Below are 26,904 nucleotides of genomic sequence, written 5' to 3'. Positions count from 1 at the left end.
ATATATATATATATATATTTTCTTTCTCTCTTCATAATTACCTTATCTTTTTTTTTTAAAAAAAAAGAAGAAAACATAATGAAATTAAAATATGTCAAAAATAGGTAAAGTTTTGTTAAAGAACTCCCCACTTCTCACGTCCACAATCCCTAACCCCCAACTCCAAAACCCACGTTCCCCCACTCCAAAACCCACATTCCCCCACTCCAAATGAGGGGAACAACAAAACCCACTAAGATTGCTATATAAGAAAAAGGCCAATATTTTGAAGGGGGGACACTTTGAACAGAAAGAAGAGAAGTAACGAAGAAAAAGGAAAAGAAGGGAAAGATAACAACGAAAAAAAAAAGTACGGAAGGAAGGCAGAGAACGAAAAAGAAGTAGAAAAATTGTGCAAGTAAGAAAGAAAGAGAGTATAAAACCTAACCCCGTGTCTGGATAAACAGGTGCACTATGAGTGGGAAAAGAGGTAAGTCTGAAAAGAGGCCCGGGTCAGAAGGGATACCAGATTTTCTTATTATTGATCAGATACCACAATTGTTGTGGGATTGGCGGAAAGATTTTAAGGAATATGAGCGAAACCAGATAAAGAAGTACTTGGGACATTTGGTTCACATGATGACGATCAAGCCTAAGAGGGATGTGATTAAAGCTTTGATTCCGCACTGGGATCCTGAAAATAATGTGTTCCATTTTACCGACTGTGAAATGACTCCGACCTTGGAGGAAATCGCCCATTTCCAGGGGTGGGGCCGTAATCTTCGCCGCTAGAGGCCCATAGTACCAAAAAGTGTGAATGAGGGTAAGTTTCTGAAGCTCTTGAACATAAATTACGGACAGTATGAAGGTTTAGGAGGCAAGTGGGTTAAGTTGGGATTTCTGTTTCATTTGTACGGCCTAGAATGCAATTTCGAAAGGAATGTGGGAAAATTGAAATCAAAGGAAGACAAGGAAACATGGAAGATACACAGAAGGTTTGCTTTTATGGTTGCTTTCTTGGGGTGTGTAGTTTTTCCGGAAAGGGAAGGACGCATTGACATCCGGTTGGCAGGTGTAGTTGAGGCTCTAACCTCAAAAAGGGATGATTATACTTTGGTCCCTATGATTCTTTCTTCCAATTTTCATGCTTTAACTGGATGTAAATTGCGCGCACGAAACTTTGATGGCTGCAACATTTTGCTACAAATATGGTTGTTGGAGCATTTTTATCGTCATCCTACGATCTCTAATTTTAGTGAGCGCTGGCCCAATCACACTTTTGATCACCAGAAAAGAATTGACAAATGTGACTTACCTGAAGGGATTAACGCCTGGAAAGAACTACTTCTTACTTTGTCTGCCAAACAGATCACATGGAATTACGATTGGTTTTCCTCGAAAGAGGTCATTTGTGAATCTGCATACCATTCTTATTTGGTACTCATAGGATTGGATGGTGTTTAGCCCTATGCTCCACTTCGGGTAATGCGCCAGTTTGCACGACGACAGGAGGTGCCACCAACATGAGATATGAGCAAGTTCTGTTATGATTTTGGTAAAGATCAACCTCATGACGAAGAGGAAATTATGAAAATTTGGTATGCAAGTAAAGTTTCGGAGTTCAATAAGATGGTAGAGGACCGATATCGTGGAGCGGTGATCCCTGAATATATTACTTGGTTTCATGATCCTTCGTCGTTTAGAGATAAGCTTGAGGGGTCGAACAGGAGGAGAAATGATCAAAGAACTATAGAAAAGCTGAAAGAGGAATTGGAGCATGCTCAGATGATTATAGCCAAACAACAAGCCCAGCAGCAAGTCGGAGTCGCTCATATTCGTTTAAACATTGAGAAAGATTATCAATCTGCCTTGCGGGTCATGGATAAAGATCTAAAGCATGCTAAAAATGAGGCAGCCCATTTAGAAGAAGAACTGGCAAACACGATTGGTTTAGTCAGAAGAGTTGAGGCGAATAAAAATGCTGAAATACATAAGTTGCAAGAAGACTTGAGTATCATTGAAGAGGATGCGCACCAGCAACAACTGGAGTTTGATCAGCAGAAAGAGCAGTTTGAAACAGAAAGGGCCCATTGGATACGCTCAAAGAGTCAGCTTTATGCACAATTAGAAGAAATAAAAAGGCAGAAGAGGGGTCATCAACACACAGATTTTGAGGAAGAGCGGCGTCAGTGGATGATTGAGAGAGGTGTGTTAGACCGTCGCATTGAAGAATATGAGGGACGTGAGGCTCAGATAGGGCACGCCCTCAACACTACCCAGATGTGGTTGCAGAATTGTCACGTGAATATGGGGCAGAAGCCAGAGAGGGAGAAAAAGAAATTCTGTTCATTTTCAATTTCGGATTTTGGGTCTTAAAAATAGATTTCTCTTGAAGTGTTGGAACTGGCTTCGAATCCGATTGAGGTGTAGGCTCTTCGGAGTTGGCTCGTGGTTCCGTCCGAGTTTCTGTCAGATTTAAGTTCCGGCTGTAGCTTTTGATTCATTTGCTCGTGTAACTGCTGAAAATTTCATCAATTGAAAGTTTATAGAGGCAAACTTCCATTATACTACACTGTAAGTTATAATATGATCTTTCAATCTATGTGTTTCTTTGTTTAATTCAATTAATGATTATGCTACTTTAAATCCTATTTTTTTAGATTCTTTGTTATTATGATAATATTTGACAATCAGAAAAATGTAAAAGAAAAATATTAGTTCATTATCAGAAAATAAATCGTTGCATATCTTTTGCTAAATTTTTATTTAACGGTAACAACATATAATTATAGTTTTTTATTTATTATAATTCATCATGTATGTTGTTGAGTAATACAAAAATCAATTAAAAAAAAAAAAACTAAAAAGCACGACAATAAGTACTTCTATTGCATGATTAAATTTCTTACTTGTAATATTATGATTAATTCACGTTGTAACTTTTTCATCATCAAGTTATCCGAATTAACTAAAGTATCCCTACTTAGGAAATAACAAAGTTATTAACTTGAAAAAAAGAATTATTATTATTTTATGTAGTTAAATGGAGATAATGAATTAATACTTCTAACATTACAAGAAAAAAAAAACCATGTCAAAAAATAACGTCAAAATAAGAGTCCGTTTGGCTTAGCTGATTTAGAGTAGCTGATAAGCATTAGCTGCTGAAAAGCACTTTTAAGTGCTGAAGCTAATTTAAAAAACAAGCAGTTACGTGTTTGGATAAAATTGCTGAAATTAATAATAAGCAGCTAAAGAATTGGGTATACGAAGAGTTTTGTTTTAAAAAAAGTATTTTAGGGATAAAATAGTAAATATGTTGGTCAAACCTAAAGTGCTTATAAGATGAAATTTGATCAGTTGGGGGAGACCAACTTATGGCTTTTGGCTTATTTTTGGCTTATAAGCACTTAACTTATAAGCACTTTTAATTTTACCAAATGCGTAGATAAAGCCAAAAAGTGCTTATAAGCCAGTTTGACCAGCTTATAAGCTTAGCAAAACACCCTCTAAGATATCTTGAACTAATTACTAAATAAGGTATTTCAAATTTACTATTCTGTTGGTTAGCCTTAGAATTTCTTTTTTAATGTGAAATATTAAATTGCTAATCTAATCTGTTTTGTTCCATACATTCATTTTTATGAAGACATTAGGGGTGAGCTTATGTTTTGTCTTTTTAGACACTGCACCACATTCACATATTATGTTGTTTGTTTAAAGTGTATTATTATTTCATCTACAAAGTGATTTTCATAATGTATGCCCCCACAATAATCTCAAACTTAGGAAAGAAATAAATCATGAATACACTAGAAAAACTATAAATGTGCTTTCAATATTAGCCCATGTGTTCATACCCGAACCTTGGATTGATATGCTTAAATAATAAAAGGATCATGTGCGCATCCCCGCGTCTCGAATACCTTTAAATTTAAAATAATTATGTTTTGACCATATGTACATTTCGTACCTTGGTTTAACATTCAATTTCGAAGAATACCTTGTGTGCGTACCGCATCTTGGTGAACACAATTAATAAAATACAATAACCAATTAAGTGGTAATAGGCAAAAAAAAAAAAAAAGCAATAAAATACAAGAATAACCAAAAACTGATTTAAGCCTTACATTAGTCAATAAAAGCGACCGTGCTAGAACCACGGGACTCGAGGGGTGCCTTACACCTTCCCCTCGGTCAACAGTATTCCTTACTCGGTCTTCTGTTTCGTAGACCATAAATTAGGAGTCAAATCTTCCTTTTGATAAGGGATTCAATAAAAGGTGACTTGGAACACCAAAACTCAATTCCAAGTGGCGACTCTAAATAATAAATAATCCCCTTTCAAAACGTCACTTTAATTGAAAAAACTCTTCTAACTCAACCTCGTAATAGGGTTGTGTAGGAAAAAGAGGTGTGACACTCATCCTGTTGTGCTTAAAGAAATTGGGAGCGTTATGCTATTGTGTTATGTAGGTTGGAGTTTGGTTTAACCCAATTGTGGGGTTTGAATTATTAATGTATATGCATTAAAGTGCTCAGGGAGGTGTAGTCAATATATCCAAATGTATCATACCCGTCCCGCAACCTTCATTATAGCTAAATAAAGTCTTATCTTTGACTGAATGGGCTCAAATTAGTAGAGTATTACACTAAGGGCAAGCCTATGGTACATCTTCTGTGGCACGTGAATCTTATTTCTGGGAATGAGTAAATTTTTTCTATCTTGAGTTCCTATTTGTTCTTAAATTTTATTGTGGGTGGAACTGCTCTCTCATTTTTGTTGTGAGGGCACATGATTTGCAAAAGGAAAAGTAAAGTCTTTGGCCTCTGGTTAGAGTAAGTGAGCAGGAATTTTGAAAAAATACGTGATGCTTGGGAGTTGGGTCTTGAGGCTGAGTGGTCACAATATAGTGCTTAATCTGCTTTAATTATTTTTGGCATGATGAGTTAGGGAGGTTGTTTGATGAGAAGGTCGTCTCTATGTGAAGTGTAGATTGATTGCTCGAGGATGAGCAATGGTTTAAGTGTGGGGTGTTGATGGGAGGATAGAAACCCATATTTTAGCCGTATTTTGCACTCTAATTACTGCACTTTACTCGTGTTTGAGCTTATATGATGGTGATTTGCACTTATTACGTATTTTATGCCTTGCAGAAAATAATTCCGAGTTAAGAACATATTTTGGAGCTAAATCGAATAAATAAGAGCTTTGAAGTTTGAGTAAAAGCTCAAGGAATTAAACTGAGATCGCGTTCGGGGATTGATGACCAAGTCTAGATATTAAAAGGAGAGAAAAAAAGTGTCACGACCCAATTCCCAACCTGGTCGTGATGGCGCCTCTCGTGAAGACAAGGCCAGCCAACTAACCCAAATTCTCTCACTAACAATTATCAAACATAAATAGAAGATACAACTTAATGGCATTTAAAATTGTTAATTTCTACCCGACCGGGGTGTCACAAGTCACGAGCATCTAAAGAAAATCCTGAACACAACTACAGGGCCAATAATAATACATATGGAAAATTCTGGAAAATCAAAGACAACATCCGGTACCGCGAACGCTGGCGGTCACCTTACTCAGCTACAATAGTCATACCTTCAACCAGCTAAATACCCCGCTGCCGGGTGTACAATACCTGCAACTGCACGCGAGGTGCAGGGAGTAAAGTGAGTACTTCCAACTCAGTAGTAATAAGAGTAAATAATAACTGAGCGGTAAGAAATCACGTAAAAGCACTCCATCATGCTATATAAGACAGTGCAAATCTTTGAGAAAACAGTGAAATCGTGAAAATCCTTTAGAAAATATCTGACTCAGTTTAAAACCTCTTTTGAAAACATCTTTTTCTCAACAGTCAAGCAAATGAATGCATAATCAGATAGTGCAAGTCCGCACATAAGTCAGCCCCTCGGGCACAACACTCCACAAACAGTTAATACCAGGGCGTCTGGTAACAGTACAAGAAATAGCATGGATGCCAATGATATGAGAGTGCTAAATGTCATGACACGTAGTACAAACAGGAAACAATGCATGAATGCAATGCAATGCACATGACCGCTGCGGCGCGCAGCCCGATCCATTTGGGTACCCGCGCTCACTGTGGGGGTTCAGACTCCGGAGGGGCTCCTACAGCCCAAGCGCAATATCATCATAGTATCGCTGCGGCGTGCATCCCGATCCATCCTCAGTCCAGAACATGCAAATGAGCCACTCGGGAAATGTCAAGTAATAGCTTTTAACTCAAAACATCAGAAAATGCAATTTAAGTCTTTAAACTTTAGCGATATGACTACACTTTTCAAAACAGGGTTTAAATCAGGAACTGAAATCATTTAATATGCTAAGTGTCATGAAAACAGTGATAATAATCCCTAAAGGATTCAAATAATCGGCACGAAGCCCAAAACATGGAAATCAACCCAATTCACGATAGCATCAAGTAGGTTTCAGTCAATTATGCAGTAAAATCAACAACCGGGATGGACCAAGTCGCAAATCCCCAACGGTGCTCTACCCCACGCTCATACCTAGCGTGCAAGTCACCACAATACAGCACTATGATGTGCAAATCCGGGGTTTCAAACCCTCAGGATATCATTTACAAGTATTACTCACCTCGGGCCGGTGAAATCCCTAGCTCGCGACGCCTTTGCCCCTTAATCGGCCTCCACGCGCGTCGAATCTAACCAAAACCAGAGCGAATACATCACAATATCCTAAGGGAACAATACCCAATCGAAAACAATCAAAAATTAGCAAGAATCTCGAAACTAGCAAAACCCGAGCCCCGGGCCTGCTTCTCGAAAAATTACGAAATTCACGTCACCGGATTCCTCGTCTCGCCACGAGTCCATACATATAAAATTCATCAAAATCGGAGTCCATTTGACCCCTCAAATCATCAATTTAAGCTCTCTTAAGTTTCAAACCCTAACCTCCATTTTTGGCATTTAATCCCTTAAATTTCAGTGTTAAATCCATGATTTTTCACTATATAAACATAATCCGAGTCCAATAGTTCATACCTGATGAAGTCCCTTCGAATTCTCTTCAAAATCGCTCAAGAAACCGCCTAAGCCGAGGTCCAAAATATTTTTCCTTCTCTTTCAAATTCGTGAACACTGTTCACTTTAATTCCTGTGGTTAAATTACCGCACCTGCGGTCACCGCATCCGCGACCAAATGATCGCTTCTGCGATCTCACTTAAATCCCCAGGGACCGCTTCTGCGGTCTTAAACCGCACCTGCGGTTGCCGCTTGTGCGGACCCTTGTCCGCTTTTGCGGAAGAGTTCCAAGTCTCCCAGAACCGCTTTTGTGACCCCTTAGCATGCGGAAATGACAGAACCAATAACTTCAAACCTGCAACAAAACTCCGAATTCTCCGTTTAACCACCCAAATTCACCCCGAGGCCCCCGGGACCTCAACCAAAAATACCAATACATCCTAAAACCTCATTCAAACTTGTTCCCATCATCAAACCACATCAAACAACGCTAAAGCCATCAAATCACATCGAATTCAAGCCTAAGTTTCTTAAAAACTTCCGAATTACGCATTCGATCAAAAACCCAACCAAACGACGTCCGAATGACTTGAAATTTTGCACACACATCACAAATCACATATCGAAGCTACAACAACTCTCGAAATTCCATTCCGACCCTCGGATCAAAATCTCACCTATCAACCGGAATCCGCCAAAATACTAACTTCGCCAATTCAAGCCTAATTCTACACCGGACCTCCAAAATCAATTCCGATCGCACTCCTAAGTCACAAATCATCCCCCGAAGCTAACCAAATCACCGGAAATCACATCCGAGCCCTATAACTCATAAGTCGACATCCGGTTGACTTTTCCAACTTAAGCCTTCCTTAAAGAGACTAAGTGTCTCATTTTCTATCCAAACCAATTCAATTCAACTATAACTCACTCGTTGTTGATAATGAAACATGAAGAAGCAGTAAATGAGGAAAACGGGCGGTAATACCTGATACGACGGGTCGGGTCGTTACAAAAAGTCTACTCTAAGAATTTTGCACTATTGCACCGCATGGGGTAATGCGAGGCGCGACGCGGTAGTGCTATGGGCCTGCCTGACAAGAAACATGCTCGCTGAACTTCTCCACTGGCGCGACGCATGGGGAGTCGCACCCTGCATTGCGCCTGTGCAATTTTGTCAGAGTACTTTTCCACTTCGGCTTGAAAAGGGTAGTTCCGTCCGAACCCGCTTTTACATGATACAAATACATCAAAAATATGATTTTGAGGGGACTTTTGACCTACGGAAGATTGGAAGAGCATTGGAGACTCGAAGGCACAAGGATTCATCATTCTTTCCTTAACTCAACACCCGAGTTTGGATTAAATTTATATTTTGTTTATTCTTTAACTCTATTTGTAGTGACTTTTGATGACGAAGTAGTTTACTTTAGCATTTAACAATTATGGTGTTTTAATTGATATTTGTGGATTTTAACTCTAGTTATTTTGCATGAATTCGTTTATGGAGTTTTGAATTAATTGCAATTTTGTACACCAAATTATTTAATCGAAAGAGGAATATTTTTGGTGATTATCTTTGCATTGTTTAGTTAGGTTTAATTCAATGATTCTTTTAAGTATCGAAAGAGCTTGTTAAGTTGTTGATTAAATCAAGTTAGGATGATGTAACGATTCAACTGGTCGTTTTGTGTATTGTAGTCCTGTCCCCAATTTATTGCCTCTTCTATGTTCATTTGTAGTTATGTGACTTGCCGGGGTGGTTGGATTGGTTTCGGAATGGTTTCTGAGTGAATTGGGATACTTAGTTTCAAGGTTGAAAACTTAAGTTGAAAGAGTTGATCGGAGTTTAATTTTTATGTAGACGATCCTGGAATGGAGTTTTGAAGGTTCCAATAGCTTCGTATGATAGTTTTGGACTTAGCCATATGTCCGTATTTTGATTTGGAGGTCCATAGGTCGATTTGGTACATTTTGGCGAAAATGGAAGGTTGAGAGGTTTGACCGAGAGTTGACTTTGTTGATATTGGGTTCGGATTTTGGTCTGGGAGTTGGAGTAGGTCCGTTGTATCATTTATGACTTGTGTGCGAAATTTGAGGTCATTCCGAGGTGTTTAGGCTTCCTTGCCATTAGTTTTGAATTTGGAAATGTTCATTAGTTCATTAGGCTTGAATTGGAGTGTGATTCATGATTTTGGTGTTGTTTGATGTGATTTGAGGGTTCGAGTAAGTTCGTATTGTGTTTTAGGACTTTTTGGTAGATTTGAATGGGGTTCTGTGGGCCTCGGGTGTGTTTCGAACCATTTCTCCAAGTTTTGAATTGCTGATATCTGATGTTTGGTTTTCTCCTTCGCGATCGCGAGGAGTAAGACGCAGTCACATAGAGTGTTCTGGGTGGCAGGTGAAATGTGCTCCGTGTTCGCGAAGTGATGACGCATTCGCGAAGCTTTGGATGGCAGTGGTCTTCGTAATCGCGAAAGGGCATTCGCGTAGTAGAGTGAGTTCAGCTGAGGTGTCAGGTGTAAGCCTTCGGGATCGCGATGTTGTTTCCGCATTCGCGTAGTTCTGGAGCGTGTGGTTCTTCGCGTTCATGACTCCGAGCTCGCGTTCACATTGGGTCTTTTGGAGGAGCTGGAAGTTGTTCTTTGCAATCGCGAGGGAGTTTCCGCGATCGCGAAAGGAAAAATGCCTGGGCAGATTGTTTTAAGCTCTAATTTGAGGGTTTAGTTATTATATCACATTTCGAGTTAGAAAGCTCGATTTTGGAAAATTTTGGAGGGAATTTTTACAATTTGGATTGGTGTAAGTGTTTTTGACTCGGATTTATCCATTAATCATGATTCCATCCTTGTTTTTATCATTTAATTGGTGATTTGAAGTAGAAAAATTAGGGATTTTGTGAAAACTTTTCAAAAACGAAATTTGAAGGTCGATTTGATGTTGGAATTGGTTGATTTTGGTATGGTTGGACTCGTAATTGAATGGGTGTTCGGAATTGTGAGTTCGGTCGGGTTACGAGGTGTGGACCTGAGGTTGACCTTTTGGGTTAAAGATTTTAACTTTATTATTTGAATTCAATTCCTATAGCTTTTATTGACTATATTAAGTCATTTTGGCTAGATTCAGATCGTCCGGAGGTTGATTCGCGAGGAAAAGGCTTTTTAGAGTAATGATTTGGCTTGCTTGAGGTAAGTATTTTATCTTAACTTGGTTGAGGCAATATTTGCCTGAGTTATTTGTGATAGCTACGTGCAATGGGTGCACAGATGTGTGGGGTCTGAGCCCATATGCGGGCACCGGTATAATTATCCATGCTCGGGGTAGTGCTTAGGCTATGATATGTCTTGTTTTGAATGTTAAGCTTTAAGCTGTGATGTTTCTCATATTTGTAACCTTGGTGTGACCTATTTGATCCATGTTTGAGGTTGCGTAGTGGCTAATTTTCTGAACGAACTTGATGATTGCCATTCTTGTGATGAAATTGCCGATTTGAGCTGTGATAGAACACTTACACTTGCCTACACTTTAGCATGTCATGATACCAATCCAGGAGCATAAAATTGATATTCATTAATCATATACATATATTCTTGTATATTTGCTTCTGTGTGATATGATTTGGACCGGATGCTTGTGACCACGTGATCACGCCAACTATGCCTTATAAAAAAAGGACTCAGCGGTCGCTGCAAATATATAATTCGGTTCAGTCCGGAGTCGAATCCCACAGGGAACTAACCTATTTACTACAACTTCAACCACTGCTAATGACAAGTTTAAACAATTTCCGGATGCAAGATTTTTTATGGATAAGGAGTAGAATTTAGTTAACTAAAGAAAAATAGCAATGAAACTAGCAATAGTCTAGAATAGAGTTGAATTCAATGGTAAAATAGTCTAGGGTCATTGATTTCCACAATTGTTGGATTAATTCCTGACACGTTAGCTATAATTTCGCCGTGACACTCTATAAGAAATATGAGTTCTGGGTTACCGCAATTATCTCTCGATCAACTACGATAATTTACTAGAAGCATTCTCTCGAACTACTCTATCTAACAATTTATACAACTCAGAATGATTCCACCAAAGCTTCGTTATCTCTAATCCTGCTTTTAATTCCAAGTAATTAATCTCTTAACTTACCCGGAAGTGGAGTTGTTCAACAACAATCTAACCAAGTGTTCTTTCTCAAGCAACACAAGGTAACTAGACACGATTAATCAATGGTCCTTTCAATTAATCACAAGAAAACACATAGTTGAACAATCATAGAGTAAAAACGGCTCAATTATATCAAAACATGGTCAAGACTTCATCCAATAATTGGTTCCATCAACCCTAGATGACGGGTTTAGATACTCATACTAATAGATGAAAATTCGATAAACAAAGTCATAATCAACAATTAAAAAGAAGAATAAAACTCTAATAGAAATTCTCTGTCTTTTGCCCTTGTTCTTGCCTTCAAATCTCTCTAAAAACAGCTATCCCCCTCTCTTGGATGATTTAGGCTTCATATAGGTTTAGGTTAGTCGCCCTGGAAATTACATAATTGACCCTAAATTTTTGGCTCCCGTCTGCCCGTCCGCGGCCGCGGATGGACCGCGGATTTGACAATTGTTCTGTCCGAGGCCGCGGATCTGACTGCGGCCTGACCGCGGAGCTGGTCCTTGCTCTTCTTTCTCCTTTTCGACCATGCCATGCTCCAATTGGCCTTCCACGCTCCATATTGACTCCAAAACTCTCTTTAGCTTCCTCCTAGCTCGGAGTGGCTCCTGCAAAACGTAAAACTCTTAATTAGAGCATTTTGTTATCTTTTTACATTCAAACAGTGATAGAGTGCGTCCAAATTAGAGTGTAAATAGTATCTAAATTTCATAATTATCGTCTACTATCAACACCCCACACTTAAAACCTTTGCTCGTCCTCGAGCAATCAAACCACACTCTACAGAGGCCTAACTTCCCCGAGCGACTTCTCTAACTCGTCACACCAAGAATATTCCTCATAGATTGAGTACAATAGTGTAACATCCACACCTCAAGAGTTGACTCCCGCGAGCCATGCAATATTCCTAACCGACTTACTTACCCTAACTCAGAGGTCCAAACTTACCTCTCCTTCATGAATCAAGTGCCTGCTCACAACAAAAGAGACTCATTCCACAATCAATAACACACACTGAGGAACTTCAATATAAACAGAATTCACTCACCCTCCTAAATGACATTCATATGCCACAAAAGACGCACCATAGGCTTACCCGTAGTGTACTACTCTGCTAATCGAGCTCATTCAGTCTAGGATCAATTAGCGCTTTATTTGGTTGTAATGTAGGCTGCGGGACGGTAGGATACATTTAGATATACGAGTGGCTACACCTCCCTAAGCACTTTAATACATGTACATTAGCATTCAAAACCCCACACTTATGTCAAACCATGAATCCACCTTCACATCACTACATATTAAATCCCTTCTTCTTTAAGCAAAATTACATCAAGAGCCGCTACTTATCAAGGAATATTTTTTTTTACAGCAATACAACTATTTTTTTCCCAATTCAAGTGGCTCTTACTTTTTCAAAACAGTGTACCTTTCTCCTTATTTCATTAGTTTCACTCAAAAGCCAAACCAACCACCTCACCTTCAACTTTTACAAAGTTCATAACAATTTAAGTGCTCATGAGAGGTGAATAGGTTCGAAAAGATGCTTAATTCAAACAAATGGTAAGGCTTGTAGTGTGGTTGCCAAAGAAATAAGATTACAGGCTCAACGGGGTTAACTATGATACATAACAAATGGGTGGATGAAGTGTGTGTATGTATATATATATATATATGTATGTATATATATATATATATATATATATATATGGTTAAACAAAAAAAATGCCTATATCACTTCACAGACTAAACAAGACTACTATTTCACTTTGCAGACACACATGGATGGCAAGTTCTAGGCATCAAATGTCGTGCACAGAATACAACAAGCCTCACACACACATGGCACATGACTCACTCCAGATTGGGTTATCAAACACTCTAATTAGGGTACTTAGCCAAATTAAGAACATACATTTTAAGGCATTCTTACAAGAGTCGACAACTGAGCCTAAGCGTTACACTAAAGTATCCGCTATATTCAAGGCATTATGACGTTAAGAGATCCTATTTTGTTTCCGCCCATAGCCCACAAGTTCTTACTAACAATAAAAAAAAAATTACTACGCCCGATTCAAATGAAACCCTTGGAAAAGAACTCTGGCTTAAAGAAAAACCAAGGGGGAATTGATACACTACTACAAATGAAAATCTTTTTGTGTTTTTTTTCCGTCAACTTTAGTCCCTCAAAAAACCCGTTGAATGATATCCATCGTCGGGACAAGTCGAAAATGATTTATGTAAATAAGCTACAAAACAATGCTACATACACATACAACATGCCACAAAGTATCCCCCACCCACACTTAAAATGATGGCATGTCCCCATGTCATACAAAATAAAAATAATGCGAGGTAAAGGAACTTCCCTGGAAGATCAGTCTTGATCGGAGATAGTGCCGGGGTCGAGATGACACACCCTGCCCAGCCCATGATTTTCTTTTCCGACTTTGCACTTTGAGTGGCCAAAGCATCAACTCTAGTCCCCAATTCCGTGACGGAAGTGCGCAACCCTGCCATTTCCTTTTCTAAGGCTGTCATTCGCGTGGTCCGCCTGACTGCAGATGAACCTTCACCCGCAGCTGCTTGTTCCAGTGTGGGTGAGGATGGCCCAACTTGTTCCTGTGGGGTGGAAGAAGGCCCAACTTCCACGTGCTCTTCATCACTCTCCTCTGACGCCTCAAAATCATCACTATCAGTTGAACTGGGTGCCATCGTGTCTTTTTCAATGGTCACTTTGGATGCTCGGAACATTGTTTCTTTCTTCACCTTGCCATCCACATTGGGGTTCTCTAACACCTCTACAGCCCGACACAATCTAGTGACCAGAGATGAGAAGAAGAACCCATACCTCCTCAATGTTGAATGCATGAACATCTCAGAGTGAATAACCTTGGCCACATCAAAATCGTGGCCATTCATGAAGCACCAGATCAAAGCCGCTCTCGGTCTATTGACCTCAGTGGTGTTGTGGGACGGCAGTAGTCGAATATTGATGATGTACAACCAACACTTTCCTTCAAAGGTGAGTGAGGTGGAGTGCAACTTCGATCCCTGTACAACCCACACTACCTCCTTGCCTGGGTTACATATAGTTTGGAAAGACAATTGCCAATTTGTGGGTTCTTGCTTGTAAGTATTATAGTAATCCACCTCCCCAGTAAATGCAGGCAAGCGATAGACTCTCCTGATGGCTTCAGTCGAGGCATTCACCCTCTTTTGTCGCACAGTGCAGATGTGATCCTCATGTTCAGAGCAGTTGGCGTAGAATTCTCTGACAAGTATTAAGTTACCATCCTCCGACTCTTCGAAGAAGATGTCTAGCTTGCGCCTACCCAGTTCCCTATACATATTGGGGCATTCAGCTTAGAGGGAACCCCGGTCAACACCCCGTTCTGATACAGGCTTTCTAATAGCCTTCCAAGTGAAACGGTCTTGGGCAGCTTTGGAGACAAACCTGGTGCTATCAAACTGCCCTAAACTGGCTGATGCCAGTGACCGGGAGGAGCCACCGGTAGTGCGTCTCTTCTTGGAAGATCTCATTGTACCTGAACAACAACTACCATTATCAATAATAAGCGGAATAGGTGAACCAAGGACGGTTACTCAGACTTCACGAGCACCCTTGGTCACAATTTATGCTAGAAAGCTCATTGTGGCAATTCAACAAGCACCTATTGTGCATATGTCCCCCAATGTGCCCAAAGACCCAATTAAACTCCATTCTTCACAATTCAACAATGTCTTCCCAACCCAACCGCCTAATGGCCTCACATACCAATATATACACCAATAAACAACAATAAAGATACAAATACCCATATTTCTACTTTCCTACACTTACCATAAAAGAGAAAAAGAATGAAAAAAAATCAGAAAAGAAGGAAACAAAACAAAAAAACTAAAAGAAAAAGTAGAAGTATGTACTTACTTGAGAATCTTGTGAGGAATGGGGCTTGGGTAGTGGTGGAGTAAGGAAGAGGGAGGGGGAAGGGAGATTTGGTAAAGATGGGGGAGGGTTACGTTTAGAGTTGGGGAGAGGGAGGGTTTTATTTTTGTTTTACTTAGTTTTGTTTTTGGTTAAGGGGGGGGGGGGATAAGAATGGGGCGGATGAGGGGTGGGGTTTTTAATTAGAAAAAATAATTACTGGAAAAGCGGGGAAGGGAAAAGAAAATAAACGAAAAAAACAAAAAAAAATGAAACCTGAACGGCGCCAGGTCCGCGGCCGGATCCGCGGTCAGATCTGTGGCCTCGGACAAAACATATGCAAACTCCGCGGTCAGATCCGCGGCCGCAAATTAGGCATCCAAGATTTTTTTTGCTTTTTTCGCATTTTGCCTATCTCCGTGCTACTTTTTGTCACCCTGAGTCCTTCCGTTACGCATACCTTCGTTCCTGCACCTTAGTAGATCGATCGATATTGCAACCATTCAAAAATCAATTACAAAGAAATAAGAATCAAAGAAAAAAATGATGGGTTGCCTCCCAATAAGCGCCTAATTTAACGTCGCAGCACGACGATTTACAACAAACCATGGGTTGCCTCCCAGGAAGCGCCTGATTTAACGTCGCGGCATGACGCATGCTTCCATTATTACTCTTCGCTCATATGTTGTGGCTCTTCCAAAGATATCACCACTCTATCCCCCTTTTCTTCGACAATTCCAAGGTAATGTCAACCTTTGCCTATTTACTTTGAACTTATTTGTACCATCTTCGGATTTAATTTCCACAACTCCTCTTGGGAACACTTGCACCACTCTGAAGGGTCCTGACCATCGGGACTTCAATTTACCCGGAAACAATCTTAATCTCGAGTTGTATAACAACACTAGATCTCCAGGTTTGAATTTCCGATCTAAGATATGCTTATCATGCATCATTTTCATCCTTTCTTTGTACAATCTTGCATTCTCAAATGCATGGAACCTGATTCCTCGAGTTCATGTAACCCAGTGACTCTATTGGTGCCGACAGTCTCCATATCCAAATTCAATTGCCGCAGTGTCCAAAGGGCTTTATGCTCGAAATCTACCGGAAGGTGACATGATTTTGCAAACACCAACTTGTACGGTGACACACCAATTGGAGTTTTAAATGCTGTGCGGTACGCCCATAATGCATCATCCAGCTTCTTCGCCCAATCAGTCCTTACCGCATTCAGCGTCTTGGTTAGGACACTTTTGATTTCCCGATTTGACACTTCAGCTTGCCCGCTCGACCGTGGGTGATAAGGGGTGGTCACCTTATGACGAACTCCATACTTTTCCAATAACCGTGCAAGCGCTCTATTGCAAAATGGGTTCCACCATCACTGATTATAGATCTCGGGGTGCCAAAGTGTGTGAAGATGTTTTTCTTTAGAAAGCCTGTCACCCCCTTTGCATCATTAGTTGGGAGAACCACAACTTCAACCTATTTGGAGACATAGTCAACTGCCACCAATATGTATTTGTTACAATACGAGCTGACGAATGGCCCCATAAAGTCAATCCCCCACATGTGAAATACCTCCACCTCTTGAATGGTATTTATCAGCATCTCGTGACGTCGAGATATGTTGCCTGTCCTTTGGCACTCATCGCAGCTCTTCACCCAAGCATGGGCATCCTTGAACAGAGTTAGCCAATACAAACCCAATTCCAACACCTTAGCTGCTGTCCGGATACCTCCAAAGTGTCCACCATATGGTGAAGCATGGCAAGCCTGCAAAACAGAAGGTTGATCTTTCTCGGGGATACACCTCCAGATCATGTTATCTAGACATATTTTGAAAAGTAGAGGTTCATCCCAATAATAAAATCGACAATCTCGAAAGAACTTTTTCTTTTGAATTGAAGAGAGTTCATAAGGTACAATACCGCTTGCTAAATAATTAGCAATATCAGCATACCATGGTGTCTCCTCCATTGTCACTGCTAGTAATTGTTCATCCGGAAATGTCTCTGTTATATCTTCAACTTCTACCTTCTTTTCAGCTCCTTCCAACCTTGAGAGGTGGTCAGCTACCTGGTTCTCTGTCCCTTTTCTATCACGGATCTCTAGATCGAATTCTTGTAGTAGAAGAACCCAGCGGCCGTGGCTTTGACTCCTTCTTTGCTATCAAGTACCTAATTTCTACATGGTCAATATAAACAATAACTTCTGAACCAATCAAGTACGACCTGAATTTGTCGAATGCAAAAACTACAACTAACATCTCGCTTTCTACTGAGTATTGGTCAGTCACTGTGTAAATTGAGCTGACTGCATCCGTCTTAGTGTGGGACCCTTCCCCCCCAGACCGACCTACCCGATCGTGGTCCCTCGCGCGCTGGGCGGCCTGGGATTCCGCGGAGTGAGTAGCAGAGCGCGCGACGTGGAGCGAGCCCGCTGATACAACGCGCCATCGGCACCAATCTCCTCCGACACCAACAAAACACACACCTAACGCCCAGGAACACTACAGACCGCACTCCAACACCGTTCCTAAACCATACGATCTTGCGACTGCCACCGTCCGATCGCACACCCCGCGAGCCTCCGTGAACCCCAACACGCGACACAGAATCCAACCAGCCGCGCCAGCCACGCGTCCACGCACCAACACGCGAAGACACGGACAGCCGGGGGCGATCGATCGCAGCTCACCGATAAGCTTCGCACACCATCATATAAATCGAATCAGGACAAAGCATTACGGTCCACCCATGCATCAGCTTATCCTTTCGCTGCCCCAAATGCTCTGATAGCATATCACTTGCGTCGCACATAGCTCGAACGGTTGCTCCCAGTTGGGTGCAGCAATGATGGGTGCAGTCACCAATATCTTCTTTAGCTCCTCAAATGCTAACCTGCAATCATTAGAAAACACAAAGGGCTGATCCTTTTCAAGGAGTTTGCATAAAGAGTTAGCAATCTTAGAGAAATCTTCTATGAATCGCCGGTAGAATCCAGCGTGCCCAAAGAAACTTCTCACTGCCTTAACCGAAGTGGGCGGTGGAAACTTCTCAATCACGTCAACCTTAGCATGGTCAACCTCAATTCCTTTGCTGGACACTCGATGAACCAAGACTATTACTTCTTGTACCATAAAATGGCACTTTTCCCAATTCAGCACTAAATTTGTCTCCTCACATCTTTTGAGCACTCTTCTTAAATTGTGAAGACAGTCCTTGAATGAATCACCTACCACGGAGAAATCATCCATAAATACCTCCATAATGTATTCAACCATGTCCATGAAAAGGGCTAACATATACCGCTGGAATGTAGCCGGTGCATTGCAAAGTCCAAAAGTCATTCTTCGAAAGGCAAAGATGCCATACGGGCAAGTGAATGATGTTTTTTCTCGGTCTTCGGGGGATATAGAGATCTGATTGTACCCCGAATATCCATACAAGAAACAGAAGTGAGATCGCCCAGCCAACCTGTCCAGCATTTGGTCAATGAATGGCAAGGGAAAATGGTCCTTCCGGGTGGCTGTGTTCAATTTCCGATAATCCATGCAAATCCGCCATCCTGTGACAGTACGAGTTGAGATCAACTCGTTATTCTCATTTTGTACGACTGTCATTCCTCCTTTCTTTGGTACACACTGAACAGGGCTAACCCAATTGCTGTCAGAGATGGGGAAGATGATACCTGCATCAAACCATTTGATCACTTCCTTCTTCACCACCTCTTTCATATTCGGGTTCAGCCTTCGTTGATGTTCTCTGGAAGGTTTGTGCCCTTCTTCCAAGAGAATCGTGTGCATACAAAAATTTGGGCCGATACCCTTTATGTCTGCCATGGTCCAACTAATAGCAGTCTTACATTCTTGTAACACCTGTAGGAGTTGCTCTACCTGCACAGCTAGCAAACCGGATGATATAATAACAGGTAAGGTAGAATTAGGCCCTAAGAAAGTGTACCTGAGATGCGCTGGAAGTGGTTTTAGGTCCAACTGTGGTGGCTCCTCTATCGATGGTTTCGCAGGAGGTGATGTTCTCTCTTCTAAGTGTAGGGGCTCAAACTCGGGCTCCCTTTTCCAGAATCCTTGACCTTCAAGAGCCATGACCCACTCTGCCAACTCTTCACCATCCATATTTTCCAGATTCATCAGGCAGGCCTCCAGCGGATCCCTGACATTAATAGTCTCATCCTCCTCTTGTAGTATTACATCTACGACCTCCACTAGTGAGCAATTTGCAATTTCGCTGGTTCTCCTCATATATTGTTGAACATTGAATATTATCTCTTTATTGTTCAACCTCATTTTCAATTCTCCAGTCTCACAATCAATCAATTCTCTCCTAGTGGCTAAAAACGGCCTGCCCAGAATGATTGGTATCTCCTCATCCACTTGACAGTCAAGAATTACGAAGTCTGTAGGGAATACAAATTTTTCCCACTTGAACTAGCACATCATCAAGAATTCCGGTCGGTCTTTTCACTGTGCGATCAGCCAGTTGCAGCAACATTGAGGTTGGTCTAGCTCTGCCAATGCCCAGTTTTGTATAGATTGCCAAGGGCATCAAGTTTATACTAGCTCCCAAGTCACACAATGTTTTAGCAAAAGCATAACTCCCAATGGTGCAAGGGATAGTGAAACTACCTGGGTCAGACACCTTTTCAGCCATAAGTCTTGTCAATACCGTGCTGCAGGTCTGCGTCAGAGTTATGGTGGACAGGTCTTGGAAGTCATATTTTCGCGACATCAGGTTCTTCATCATTTTTGCATACCCTGGCATTTCCCTTAAAGCATCCATCAGTGGAATATTCAATTGAATTTATCTGAGCATTTCCATGAATTTCCTGTATTGATCATCTTTCTTTTGCTTTGCCAACCTCTGAGGGAATGGTGCAGGGATCAACCTCTGCCCACTGCTTTGCATCTTTTCTTTGCTGGAAGCTTTTTCTACTACCTGTTCTGAGAGTTGTTTACCTTCCTTCTCCTTACCCTTGTATACCTGTGCTTGCTCGATTACAACCTCGGTGAGCTCTGCCGACTCATCGGTCTCTAATGTAACTGGAGAAGCTGGAGTAGTTGGCGTTGTCTCTCTCCTAGATTGAGCAACTTCTTGCTCCCTGTCTAAATCTCTCCCATTCCTGAGACTCACTGCCATGAGCTGATTCGGGTTCTGCTCCTTTGGATTAATGTTTGTATCTGCAGGCAATGTTCCTTGTGGGCGATTGTTCAAGGCCATAGATAGTTGTCCCAATTGAGTTTCAATGCCTTTGATTGCTGAATCATGTGCAGCTAACTTCTCTTACGTATTTCCATTTGTCCCAATAAGTTGTTGCAGCATACCCCTGATTTCGATCATGTTACTATCCTGCTGCTGTGAGGTGGTTGGTAGGTCAACTGTTGCTGGTGTTGCTGATTATAGCCATGTTGCCTTTGGTAAGGTATGACTTGGCTTTGTGGTCGTGATCCTCCTGGATTGGGGTTGTGCTGTGGCTGGTTCGGTCTGTACTGCTGGTTTGCTGTTGGTCCCCATTGCTGCCCACCTTGCCTCTGACCTCCAAAATTATTGACATAATTCATGTCTTCTCTGAAACCCTGGTTGTCATTCTCTCCACTCCACGAGCACACATATGACTGGTTTATGCAAGGAGTGCATAAGCCTCCATTTNTCTCGTCATCCAGCCTGAATTTTGAGACATCTTGCCAAGAACAATCTTACACTCTGTGAAGGTTTTGCTCAAGAATGCACCCCTTGCAGAAGCATCTACATTGGCTTTCAGACTGTCAGCCAAGCCCATATAGAATCTCTGTCCCAGCATCTGATCCAGAATGCCATGGTGAGGGAACTTCACCAACATGCCCTTAAACCTCTCCCAGGTCTCTTGCAAAGTCTCAGTCGGCTTCTGCTTGAATTGCAATATCTCATCAATCTGCCTTGCAGTTTTTGTTGGGTGGATAAAACTTGTTTAGAACTGTTTAACTAGTTCCTTCCAAGTAGCAATGGAGTTTATTGGGAGCGAATTCAGCCAAGTTTGAGCCTCTCCGGTTACTGAGAATGGGAACAGTAATAATTTGATTGCCTTAGGAGTCACATTCGGTTGTCTTTGAGTGACACATATTGATAGGAAGTTCTTCAAATGTTGTTGTGGGTCTTCGATGTATGACCTGGAGAACAGCCATTTATTCTGCAACAGGTGCAGCATGATGTTGGTAATCTGGAATGTCTCCGCTTATATGGGAGGAACCGCAATTGCTGTGGACAAGTTCTCAGCAGTTGGTTGCGCCCAATCATAAAGAGCAGCTTCCGGCACAAGAGGTGCTACCACTCTGACGTTTGGGTCATCTCGATCATTCCTGTTGTTCCTGTTGATGTTGTTTACGTCATCCATTTCAATTTCAAATTGTTCGCTTTGTTTCAGCTGTTTGCTTTTCTTGTTATCCCGGTTCTATGTATGGAATGCTTTCTCCTGATCTGAGAGTCCTTCAAAGAATTCATTAGTTCTCGAAGAGCTTCTAGGCATGCACATGAGTTATAGAAGAGTTCAACCGTGAGAATTTCAATGGAAATATGTTTAACACCATAAATTTTTTATCAAAACTAATAATCATAGCAATTCTTTAAAGTTGCAATAAATAACACCGTTAGTTCCCCGGCAACGGCGCCAAAATTTGATCATTATACAAAAAGGACTCAGCAGTCGCTGCAAATATATAATCTGGTTCAGTCCTGAGTCGAATCCCACAGGGAACTAACCTATTTACTACAACTTCTACCACTGCAAATGACAAGTTCAAACAATTTCCGGATGTAAGATTTTTGATGGATAAGGAGTAGAATTTAGTTAACTAAGGAAAAATAGCAATGAAACTAGCAATAGTCTAGAATAGAGTTGAATTCAATGGTAAAATGGTCTAGGGTTATTGATTTCCCCAATTGTCGGATTAATTCCGGACACGTTAGCTATAATTTTGCCGTGACACTCTATAAGAAATATAAGTTCTGGGTTACCGCAATTATCTCTCGATCAACTACGATAATTTACTAGAAGCATTCTCTCGAACTACTCTAGCTAACAATTTATACAACTCATAATGATTCCATCAAAGCTTCGTTATCTCTAATCCTGCTTTTAAATCCAAGTAATTAATCTCTTAACTTACTCGGAAGTGGTGTTGTTCAACAACAATCTAACCAAGTGTTCTTTCTCAAGCAACACAAGGTGACTAGACACGATTAATCAAGGGCCCTTTCAATTAATCACAAGACAACACATAGTTGAACAATCATAGAGTAAAAACGACTCAATTATATCAAACATGGTCAAGACTTCATCCAACAATTGGTTCCATCAACCCTAGATGAAGGGTTTAGCTACTCATACAAATAGAAGAAAATTCGATAAACAAAGTCATAATCAACAATTAAAAAGAAGAATAAAACTCTAATAGAAATTCTCTGTCTTTTTGCCCTTGTTCTTGCCTTCAAAATCTCTCTAAAAACAGCTATCCCCCTCTCTTGGACAAATTATGCTTCATATAGGTTTAGGCTAGTCACCCTTGAAATTACATAATTGACCCTGGATTTTTCGCTCCCGTCTGCCCGTCCGCGACCGCGGATCTGACTGCGGAGCTGGTCCTTGCTCTACTTTCTCCTTTCGACCGTGCCATCCTCCAATTGGCTTTCCACGCTCCATATTGACTCCAAAACACTCTTTAGCTTCCTCCTAGCTCGGAGTGGCTCCTGCAAAACGTAGAACTCTTAATTAGAGCATTTTATTATCTATTTACATTCAAAAATTGATAGAGTGCGGCCAAATTAGAATGTAAATAGTATCTAAATTGCATAATTATCGTCTACTATCTACACGCCGGGCGAATTGTGATATTGGGCTTGTGACCATGCGTGCAGATTGTGATTATTGCACGTGAGTTGTCCGTGCAACAGGTGAGTTGTCCGTGCGAATCCAGATATTGATATTATTGGTACGTGAGTTGTCCGTGCAACACGTGAGTTATCCGCGCGGTTGATATTATTCGCACGTAGTTGTCCATGCATCACGTGAGTTATCCAAACGGTCGATATTATTAGCACGTGAGTTGTCTGTGCAGCACGTGAGTATCCGTGCAGCGTGTGGTTATGGATCCATCCCTCTAGGGTCACCTTCTCATGTTTCTCTCTTAATGGTGTACACCCGGATTTGAGAAACCTAATCAGTGTTCCGGTGCAAATACCGAAATATGGAGGAAATCTGCCCAGTGTTTGTTTTGGATTTTGCATTTCATCTTTACTTGCAAATTTCATGGTTAATTACCTGATTTATTTGCATATCATCTTTATATGGTATATCATTGAGTGAGCAGGGAACTTGAGTAATTGTGTACACATAGATGGTTCTTTCTATGCTTTATGACTTGATCTCATTGTTGTTCTGTACTTGCTATATTGATGAAACTGTACAGGTTATAGCAAGTATCATTTATAGCTCTTTCTTCTTTCACCCCGCCGAGGTTAGTTATAATACTTTCTGAGTACATTGAGTTGGTTGTACTCATGCTACACTCTGCACTTAATTGTGCAGATCCAAGTGTCGGACCCAACCATCAGTAGCCAAGGCTAGTAGCAGAGTTGATTGCTGAGGGACGAGGTAGAACTGCATTCTTGACCGGAGTTTTGGCGTCTCTTTTCTTATGTACTGTTGTCTTTATTTCAGACAGTATTATATTGGTCATTTCAGACTTGTATTTTCGTATTAGAGCTCATGACTCTGTATTTACCAGTTCTGGGGGGGAGGGAGGATGGGAGAGGGGGGAGTTATCTTGTTTTGGCACTATTATGTTATTTGAGGATTTAGATTTATATTATTTCTGTAATTTCCGCTATTTTGGTTCTTTATTGTTATGTCTGGGTTGCCTAGAAAGTGTGTTAGGTTCCACCACGACTGGTTGGGTTTTGGGTCGTGACAGAGAATATTCGAGAGACATTTTCCTAAAGACTAGTCCATTAACGTGTTCTTGCTTATCTTGATAGTGCTTTATATTAGTTTACCTGGTAGAGTTTGAATTTATAGAGAGAGGAGTCTTGACTATACGATCGAACTAATCATCGAATGAATTTGTGAGAATCATAAGAACATTAGAAGTGAATTTAAGTAGAGTTAGATGCGAAATAGCTATCTTGCACCTATTCTGTCACGACCCTTATTTCTCTCATTGATTTATTTTGTGTTGCTCAACTCTTGTGTTTCTGTGATTAATTATTAATTGCTCTAGTTTTATATTTAATTTTATCTCATAATCATTTCAATCAAAGTTTTAATCATCCTGAATATCGCCTAAGCCAGAATTACTTGAACTTTGTTTAAATTCAATCTCTATGAAGATGATAACTAAACTATACTATCTTTGGCTAGAGAACATCAATTTCCTATTGTGTTTTATGCTCGTCAACCAATATGATTTATACTTTCAAAAGTATGTATATTTCCACTTTTGGTTGGTTCATAACCAGTAAAATTTATATTCGGCCGGTAACCCCTATGAAAGAAATACGAGTTATTATTATTATACACATAAAACAAATAGTTATACTACGACAAGTTAAGTTTCAATTTACCACTCGGCCTGTGAATTCTATAAACTTGGCAACCCTCCATGCTACTGCATTGGCGAGAAGTTTTGTCCTCGCTGTCGCCCCCCTTTTTCCTTCGCGGAGTCCGGGTTTCAACATTCATGGGGGAACAACTCGTTTCTTTTGGGAATTGGGTATTGAAGAGTCGCCACCTAACAAATTATGGTGCGTTAGGGCACCAAGAACAATTAACTCAATTAACCAGTTTGCATTACCAGAGATTAGTGTAAGGGATCGAAATAAACTTGAGGGGAAGGTGTTAGGCACCCCTCGCGGTCGACAACGGTGGGTCCCGGCCGAACTTAAACTTTGTGAATTAATCATTTAACAAGTAAACAGTCTAAACACATATTTGTAAATAAAGGTAGTTTACACAGTCTAAACACATATACAATCACGGAAGTTAAGCACACGTAAATTAAGGAGGTTTGAGCAGTCCAAGCATACATAAACCAAGGAAGTTTAGGCAGTTTAAGTACACAAATATGAATTGGGGAAAGGGAAGTCCTAAGTTGGTTAGCCTATAGGCATACTGGTCTAAGTGAACATGTGATTTTATACAGATTGCTGCTGGAACGTGATACCTATGCATGAGGCTGTTTTTTACCCATTTTATAGACAGTTGTTTATTTAGGCGATATAGACATGATTCAAATCAGATGCGAACAGAGTCTTGAGGTAGGATTTCTAATGCACATAGAGATGGTCATTTCATTAAGCAGTATTATTAACTTAATAGCAGGATTTCTAAGTGATAGCGACTTATGCAGAATCAGAAATGAAGTGATGAACTATAGCATGTGATGTGCAGAAGCAGTAAACATGGTTGTCCTAAGACAGGGTATCTAATGCACAAATTTAGCATGGTTTAATGCGAATAAGCATAGCAATCTTAAAGCATGATATCTGATGCATCACACAAATCTAGAACATGATTTCTACAGCAACTCAACATAATGTAAAACCTAAAACATGATTTCTACCCAGTTTATAGAATCATATAACTATCATCCCTTTTTACTAGTTACCCCAATATCTGTTTACAAAGGATTATTATAGACCAGGATTGAGTAAATTACATAAATGAAATGTAAACTTATACTATAGGGAGCCTGAAGCAGGCCCAAAGTATACTTGGGAGTACCAGGCCTTCAATGTAGTCTTAAATGCCTGGAAATCTCATAGCCAATTTGTGTCCGGGTGTGTCAGAGTTCCCTAAGGACCTCAAGGATCCCGGGCAGTGCTCACACCAAGACCTTTCTCAAAATAGGGACTGATTATGTGTAGTGTGGAAGGACCAGCCCCAGTGTGCCAGAGTTTAGAGGAATCTGATGGGATTCCTAGGCAGTACACACACTGGAGGGGCAGAACCTAATGACCTAAGATTAAAGTGAGAGTGCTTGACATAGTTTTGAAAGACTTAGTGAAAAAAGAAAACAGTGTAGAGATAACTTTAGGAGTAAAAGATTTTGAGATAGAAATTAGTCGTAAGAGAAGGCTAAGAGGGAAAACCATTTAAGAGAACAGTAGGAACATATTTTTTTGAAATTAGTTCTGAAGGGAGCAAGCACATAGTCAGTCAGTCATAGGGTACACATACATCCAACAAACCAATGTCACACAGGGATGACAGGGGTTTGGGAACATATAGGAGTCACATTGGGGGGCACATGGATAGGGTATAAAGGAAACATACAGACAACAACTGCATAAACACTTAGGGTCTTAGAGACTTAGCAGGTTAGTCATGGACAGTAAACAGTTAAGACATAGATCACAGATGTAATGTAGGAAGCAGGACATGTCTTAAACAGGATTAAGTATACAGGCAGGGTCAATCACTTACATCAAATAACCAACATGATCACATAGTTAAGGGATTAAACAGATATTCACAAACAGGCTGGTTAAGTATCAGATAACAAGGTGGAGTGTAGACATGCTAATCATACATTGAATACGACAGAACTTAAACATGCTAAGCAAAGAAGTAAACAGGAAAACAGGTTGAATTCATGGTCAACGAAATAGTGCAGTAATGAAACACATAGAGTTTAGGTTTCAAAATCTAATTAGAGACATACCAGTTAAGGAAGAGATCACAGAATGTAAAGCAAGTGTAGTTCAATATCTAGCTTTGGCTTACAGCCGGCTAGATCAGTGATTATCACAAGTAGCAG

General features: G+C 40.6%; 1 protein-coding gene across 1 annotated transcript; it reads left to right on the top strand.

Annotated features, from left to right (window-relative positions):
* The first annotated feature begins 1,509 nt into the window (after window positions 1–1,509).
* Window positions 1,510–2,355, top strand: LOC109238061. Its single transcript, XM_019404486.1, has one exon. It carries the CDS (start codon window positions 1,510–1,512, stop codon window positions 2,353–2,355), a length of 846 nt encoding a protein of 281 aa, XP_019260031.1.
* Window positions 2,356–26,904: the final 24,549 nt, after the last annotated feature.

This window comes from Nicotiana attenuata, unplaced genomic scaffold, assembly GCF_001879085.1.
Source record: "Nicotiana attenuata strain UT unplaced genomic scaffold, NIATTr2, whole genome shotgun sequence".
Lineage (NCBI taxonomy): Eukaryota > Viridiplantae > Streptophyta > Magnoliopsida > Solanales > Solanaceae > Nicotiana > Nicotiana attenuata.
Note: the sequence above shows the minus strand (reverse complement) of the source record. Positions and strands in the feature narration are given on the sequence as shown.

Coding starts and splice junctions, on each gene's coding strand:
- LOC109238061 (XM_019404486.1), top strand. CDS start 1,510: ATGAGCAAGTTCTGTTATGATTTTGGTAAAGATCAACCTCATGACGAA.